This window comes from Danio aesculapii, chromosome 14 (assembly GCF_903798145.1).
Source record: "Danio aesculapii chromosome 14, fDanAes4.1, whole genome shotgun sequence".
In the NCBI taxonomy this organism is placed as follows: Eukaryota; Metazoa; Chordata; class Actinopteri; order Cypriniformes; family Danionidae; genus Danio; species Danio aesculapii.
Genome location: NC_079448.1, coordinates 10,593,105 through 10,601,343, shown reverse-complemented (window position 1 = coordinate 10,601,343; position 8,239 = coordinate 10,593,105). Strand labels below are relative to the sequence as shown.

The 8,239-nt window shown below is 33.0% G+C and overlaps 1 protein-coding gene across 1 annotated transcript; it reads right to left on the bottom strand.

Annotated features, from left to right (window-relative positions):
* Nucleotides 1-559: 559 nt before the first annotated feature.
* zgc:162144 (RD3 domain-containing protein) lies at nucleotides 560-6,158 on the bottom strand. The gene is made up of 2 exons (XM_056472527.1): nucleotides 5,857-6,158; nucleotides 560-1,345 (listed from the first exon to the last, which is right to left on the bottom strand). Exons 1-2 carry the CDS (start codon nucleotides 6,156-6,158, stop codon nucleotides 979-981), a joined length of 669 nt encoding a protein of 222 aa, XP_056328502.1. The 3' UTR covers nucleotides 560-978.
* Nucleotides 6,159-8,239: the final 2,081 nt, after the last annotated feature.

Below are 8,239 nucleotides of genomic sequence, written 5' to 3'. Positions count from 1 at the left end.
TTAACTTCCATTTAGTTGTTAAAGCTCAAAAAGAGAATAAAGACAGTTTAAATGCAGGCGATGTCATTAGCAACAGTATAGCGCAAAAACTCCATTAAAAATACTGGAGTAAAATTAATTTCCATATTTTAAAGACATGGTGCAGAAAAATATAATTTAATTTTGTGCTTCTTGTTTGGTCGCTCGTTTTTTTTTTAAAGGAATCCGATCTTAAACGCTGCTATTTTGTATAGAATGACGTCTGGCTGACTGAAATTAAATTGTGTACATATAGCCTACTGGATATGACTTAAAAGTTAAATATACAGGTTTTTATTCATTGTCTTTTTTTACATTATGGTACTTTTCAGGGAAAATTACATATTTTCTAAAGGGTAGTGAGGAAAAAATGCAGTAAAATTAATCTTGTGTTTATGCGTGTGCTTTAATATTTGAAAATATATGTTTTTACATTTGTTTTAAGAATGCAGTTAATTTGGTAAAATAATGAGAATAAAATACTGAATAAAATGTATGTATTTTATTTGCAGTACAATTAACACTGTTATGCATTTTTTAAACAATACTGATTTTTTTTCCCTTAGTGTAAATGTGCAACATAATCCTGTGCTTATGACTATGTATATTCCAAGTATTTACAAATTGTACATTCTTTTGATTTTGGGGTGAAACATGACCTGAACATGCTCTTGGTTGTGTGCGCTTCAACCTTACAAAAATATTTACATTTATGCCAAATATTCACATTTATATTCACATTCAAATATTCAAATTATTGAAGCACATATTGGAAAGTTAAAAAAAAAGGACTAGGCTGTAGGCATCTTCCATATGCCTATACACTGTGTTCTTTGGTATGAATAATTTAGTCACAGTCTGAAAGCACAATAAGTCTTTCAGATGTTTCCTCTTCTCTGTTCTTCCTCCATTGCCATTGTACATTTCTCCTGTATCTTCTTTCTTCTGTGTTTGAGGTGTTCAGCTCTGCGCCGCCTGCTCCAGCGGGGTGATCTCCGGCATGCTGAGGCTCCGTCCTTTCCGAGTGCGGATGGCTTTCGCCACCTGTTCAGCCGCTTCCTCTTCCTCTTCATCAGACCATGTGTTTTCCTCCTGCAGGTTGTTTCGGGATCCGCCGAAGCTCCCCTTTCCGCGGTTCAGGGTGCGGAACTTGGACCTGAAGGTGACGAAGGAGAGGCTCTTGCTGCGCTGCTTTTCCCAGCGGTTCGCTCGGTCCTGGAGCTCCGCGTCTCCTTGAAGCTCCTCCAGGCAGTTTCTCAGCACGCTCCGGAACAGTTTGGGGACCTCGTGCACCTCCGGCTCAATCTCTGACACCAGCTTCCGGAACCTTCACAACAACAAACAGTTTAGAAATACTGAAGTAACAATCTCTTTCCTTCTTTCTCTCTTTCTGTCTCGCTCAAAAACTATGAATTGATAGTGAAATAGTATGATTACATAATACATATAATACAAAAAATATTGGAAATTCAATAAATAATAATGCATACACAAATAAGAAAAAGACTAATGGGATTAATAAAAAGATAATGAAAGTGAAGTAATTTAATAATTCAAATAAAATACTCGTACATTCATTCAAATGTCTCGTTCTCTGTCCATCTTTAACTTTAAATTAACTTAAACTTATTGGGAGCATAACTTTTTGTTATGGAAACTGACAAATTGTTCTTAACTTGTCTTCTGGGGACACATGCAGGTATCTTTCAATACTTTTGTTGGGCAGTACCAACTTTATTGGGTCGGAGGGGGGTGGGGGGGGGGGTAGGGGCTGTCATCTTCATATTGTTTGAAAGTTTTCAACTTTTGTTGCCAATGCATTGCGTTTCCTTCAGGAGCATCAGTGAGCATTTTCATCATTTCTGATGGTTGTGTTTGAGTGCCTCAATTATCCTTAAAATAATTATGCCTTAAAATCACAATCACTGCGTTAAAGGCTTCAAATATACAAAAACATGCAGGAAAACGGAAGAATTTGCAGGACATCCCAAATAGCAAAATTTCTCTGGCCCAGCTCTGGTCCACGCAATCAACTTTTGCTTGGCTCATATGCCACAATGACTAACTGTACATGACTGGACCAACTACGGCTTCCAGACAAGGGCCAAACGTGGACCATATCTGGGTCAAGACAAGTTTGTAAACCTGAACTGGGCCAGATATGTTGGTGTGTCATGACTGCAATGAAACTGGTAAACCCATTGCAGTTTAGGTTCACTATAGGCGTGCTTTTTCTCAAATCGACATAATTGGTAGCATTTTATTCTTAAGTCATAAATAATTCAAATGTATTTTAAATGTGGGTCAAGATCGACCACATATATATGGCCCACATATCAGTTTTTAACATCTGGACCAAATACTACATTTGACATCTGGCCCAAGTCTTGTGTGCTGCCTAAAAGACGGTGGCACTTCTGCCAAAACCGGGCCATGTTTGGCCCACATGCTGTATGCCAGTGCCGGATGAATGCCTGCTGTGCCAGCTTTATGCCAAATCTGGGCCAGAATTCTTTGCTACCTGGGTGTTTACTTTAAAAATGTATTGGGATACAGTTACAAATAACTTGATTTAAAAGGTATTCAGTATCTTTAATCCAAAATATATTATGTTATATAAAAGTAATGTAATCAGATTACTTAAAGTCTAAATAAAGTAAGAAGACATCAATGTTATATAACAATGCAGCTAAATTATCTGCTATGAAACCAGAATTTTAAAACAGAAATGTTTCTTGAAGTCATTTTTGTCTTTGTTCTAAAGCAAATATAATAAAACCAGAATTTATACTCAACATAAGTGTCTATTTAACAAGACAATAGATAATACCCTCGAGCAGCATCCTTTCCACGAGTCTTGAGATTGTTGCGTTATTTGCGCATGCGCCAGCAGGTGGCTCACTTGAGTCATCACTGGCAACTGAACCAGGAATTACCATACTTACTGTATAATCATCGAGAGGCACTTAGTCTAACGTTATTACAGTGCCAAAATACTTTTTATTCAGTTTTAAAATTCACGGTTGTAATCCTGACAGTATTTCCCCTTTTTCAAAATGGAACTGTAATCTTTCTGACGTAACGGCAACAAGTTACAGTTACTGGATTTTTTTTATCCTTATTATGTAACGCCGTTACATGCGTTACATTACTTCCCAAGCCTGCTCATGAACAACAACCACAGTGCGAAAAAAACAGATTGCAAATTAAAAACCAAGGGTTCACAAACTTTTATTTTATATACAGTGTGATTTAAAAAGAATACCACGACTTTGAAAATCTGTTTTTAATCAAAGAAACATGAAGGAACCTTGTGTAATTAATCAATATGAAGAGTACTATATATATATATATATATATATATATATATATATATATATATATATATATATATATATATATATATATATATATATATATATATATACATTTTGCATACATATTGTCGTTTACATACTATTATTATTGTGAGCACATCAAAATACCAGTACCAAATGTTTTGAAACTTGGTAAGCATAGTGGTTACTCTATTTCTTAATTCTCTGAGCACTAACAGCTCCTTTGTATAATTTGCACTTTTCTGCGTATCGCCTCATTTGTAAGTCACTTTGGACAAAAGCATTAGCTAAATGACTAAATGTAATGTAAATGTAGTTCAAGCAAGAATATTCTCATGTGATATTCTGGCCTGCCACATACTGAAATATTGGTTACAAATTATGTGACTATTTATATAGCAATAAGGCTATATAAGGCTTTTATTAATCTTAGGTGAGGGCAACACAGTGGCTCAGCGGTTAGCGCTGTTGCCTCACAGCAAAAAGGTCGCTAGTTTGAGTCCTGGCTGGAGCAGTTGGCATTTCTGTGCGGAGTTGGCATGTTCTCCCCGTGTGCTCCGGTTTCCCCCACCGTACAAAGACATGCACTATAGGTGAATGGGCTCTATGCACAGCTAGAGTTTTAAAGCCACCGATAAGCTTCAGGTGAAAGCTTAATGTGACTGTTTTCAATTTCACAAGGTTGTTTTTACAGCATCAATGTTGTAATATAATTACAATACATTCAGTTAAATAGACTTAAACATTCATTTAGTTGTTCAGGTGTAAAACAAGATGACCGTGTAACGGTAGCGCCGTCAGTAGCAACAGGCTAGCACAGAAACTCCATTGAAAAAACTGGGGTAAAATAAACTCTCATGTTTTAAAGACATGGCGAGGGGAAATGGAATTTAATGCAGTATTTCTTGTCCAATCTGAGACCCACTTCATGTTGTATATCAGATCTTAAACGTGACAATTTTGTAATGGAAAGACGGTTCACCAGAAGCCCTCGGGCTGCCTGGCTGAAAATGAAAGGTCTGTGTGCATATAGTCCATCAAATGTTACTCTTATTTTATATGTATATAGTAGTTCTTGTAATAAATTATGTAACTGAGCACTTCATTATTTTGTAAAAATTTATTTTAATCAATTACTATAACCTTCCCTCACCCTTCCTGGTCACATGGAATTTCCTTAAGGCAGGCATACCCACATATGTGGGTGTCTCATTCTGCATTTCTGAATTTGTCCAGTCATCATTCTTCAATCATTTTATTAGCAACTTTCAACAGTCCAATTGGTTCCCAAAGAATGAAATCATCCAACGCCCTACATTTTTTTATCCTTATTTAAGTACTGTTTCAAGAGGTTGTATGTCATGACAGCAGAAAAAAATGATTGAAGCCGAAGGAAAATAAATGAATAAATCTTAGGTGATGTTAATGGCTAATAACGTGTTATAATTGTAGTCGTAATCTGATTACGAATCATAATACTTTTATTATGCTGTTAGTTAACAACTACTAAAATGCTGCTATTTTAAAACACTAATATTAACATAATAACTTATAAATCTGCCCTTTTCTCACAGTCGATTTTCCATTTATTTACTAATATTTACTAATGATTGTACTTTATCACCCTTTAGCAATTTAGGTTGATTTAGGCTGAATATTTATAAACAACAAAGCAGCACGTTAGTATTTTTGTTTTTATACCTGGTTAAAGGTTAAAGTAACCTTTTATGCAACTTAGATTGATATGATGACAATACCGTATACTGGGATGAAAGCTTCAGCAATTAATTGAACAATTTGATACAATCATAAGCCTAATATACTGTATACAGTTGAAGTCAAAATGATTCCCCTTCCTGTGAATTTTTTTTTCTTTTTTAAATATTTCCCAAATTATGTTTAACAGAGCAAGGAAATTTTCACAGTATTCATTCATTGATTTTCTGCATGTTTTCGGCTTAGTCCCTTTATTAATCTGGGGTCGCCACAGCGGAATGAACCGCCAACTTATCCAGCATATGGTTTAGGCAGCGGATGCCCTTTCAGCTGCAACCCATCACTGGGAATTTTCACAGTATTTCCTATAATGTTTTTTCTTCCGGAGAAATCTTACTTGCTTTATTTCAGCTAGAATAAAAACATTTTTTTTTCTCTCTACATAACAAACCATCGTTATACAATAATTAACCTAGTTAAGCCTTTAAATGTCACTTTAAGATGAATACTAGTATCTTGAAAAATATCTAATAAAATATTATGTTCTGTCATCATGGCAAAGACTAGAAATGAGTTATTAAATCTATTATGTTTGAAATGTGTTGGAAAAATTCTGTTAAAAAGAAATTGGGGAAAAATATAGAGGGGGCTAATAATTCTGACTTCAACTGTATATATTTATATTTGCATTAGACTAATTAGATTGTTACTATTACTGATACTGTCCTCCCATTTTAGCAGCTCTGCCTGGAAGTGACTGGTCTGGTGAATACTGTGTTTCTACCTGACGATGACGGGTCCGCACTGCTGTGGAGGGATCTGAGCGCAGAGCTCCTGCAGCTCTAGGACATCTCCAGGCAAGAGCTCGTAGGGGGCGCGTGGCTGTGGTCCCGCCAGCCAGCTGTAGTCTGCGGAGGAAGAGTTGCGGCGTCTGCGGTTCTCGGCTGCTTTCTCCAGCTGAATGCGCTCGGTCCGCTTCACCATTGCCCCCAGCTCAAGCATCAGAGTGTTGGTCACCAGCTCTTCTGGAGTGCGCTGACCGGGAACCTTCGGCTCCAGAGAAAACACCACTGACCATGGGAACATCTGAGAGGGAAACGGCATGCAGATTTTCAGTTATGTGCTTTTGCCAACGCACTTAGTGTTGGACACATTGCAGGAGATGTTTTGATGTTCACCAGTGGCATAATCTGGAAATCATGGAAACAAACTAGTTTTGACGCACCAATACTGTAAAACTTGAACTAACTGTGTTACTGTTTACATAAATACTGCTTTTTGAATTATAACTGTTAAAATTATTTTATTTAATTGCTCATCCTAACCCTATAATAATTTATTTTTATTAATATTCTTATTGTTAATATAATAATAATAATAATAATAGTAATAATAATAAAATATATTATTATTATTAAATAATGGCATAAAATATTAGATTATATGCATTAGATTAGTTTTTCGAAAAATAAAAGTACAAAGAATATTGAAGCAAATATATGTTATTAATTATTAATTACTACTACTACTAATAATAATGCAGTTAATCCAGAATTACAAACATATATTGTTTATTAAATAGTAATGTTTGCTAATATTTATTGCTATTATTTCTGATAATTATATATAATGCTGATAATCATTATTATTCTTACCGTAAAAACACAACATAAAATATTGTAATTTATTTATTTCGGCCCTCTTGGCCCATACTTTTACAAAATCACTATGACATGACAGGTAATCTACTCTTCATTCCTAAATATGCAATCTCCATGTTCGAATCATAACCCCTTGCCACAAGAACAAGATCACCCAAATATTTCTTGCACATATTTTTATCAACAACATTGCTAATATTTCTATCAACATACAAAAGATTTGATATTATTTGATATTAACTTCCAGTAATTACAGTTTGAGACAGATTACTGTCACTGGTGTATTTCTCCATCTGCCAGTTTCTAAAGCTTAATGGTGGTTTGAACATCTGAAAAGACACCATGATCATACCAGCTGCATGTTCCTGTATGTGCATATGAATATATATATATATATATATATATATATATATATATATATATATATATATATATATATATATATATATATATATATATATATATATATACTGTTGAAGTCAGAATTATTAGCCCCCCTGTTTAAAAACTTAAAAAAATTAAAAACTGCTTTTATTCTAGCCAAAATAAAACAAATTAGACTTTCTCCAGAAGAAAAAATATTATCAGCCATACTGTGAAAATTTCCTTGCTCTGTTAAACATCATTTGGGAAATAAAAAAAAAAAGGATAAAAGTTCAAAGAGGGGCTAAAATTTCTGACTTCAACTGTATGTAGACGCAATGCAGATCGCTTCTACTGACAAAGATTGTAATTATATATATATATATATATATATATATATATATATATATATATATATATATATATATATATATATATATATATAAATATATAAATACTTATTAACGTTCCAGAAATAATGTAAACCATGTCTTTGTCATGTAATTTTTCTTTCAGTCGTTAGTTAAGAATAGCTGTGAATGTTCTTGATATTATAATAATCATTATTAGCTGTTCTATTATTAATATAAATAAATTACCTGCATAAATACTTAATTAAATGTTTAAAAAGATATTAACATTATCATTAATAATAATAACTATATTGACAATAATGCTTACTAATTATCAGAAATTGTATATATATATATATATATATATATATATATATATATATATATATATATATATATATATATATATATATATATATATATATATATATATATATATATATATATATGTATATATATATGTATATATGTATATATATATGTATATATAGTTTGTTTGTGTTTGTAATAATAAATAATTGCATTATTTATTTATTATATTACTTATTATTCATAGTAGTAATAATAATATTATATTTTACATTTGTATTCTAATTTGGATAATTATCCACACATGATCACAAAGACTACAATTATACAGAACAGTATTCACTCTTTGGCCAATGCCTTTATGCAGTGCAATTAATGTTATTTATTTACATGAATGTAAAAATAGCGTCTACCATATACACTTTAAAAAAACTCTCTAAAATCACTGAAGTTGCAGAAAAAGATGTTACCTTTCAGATAA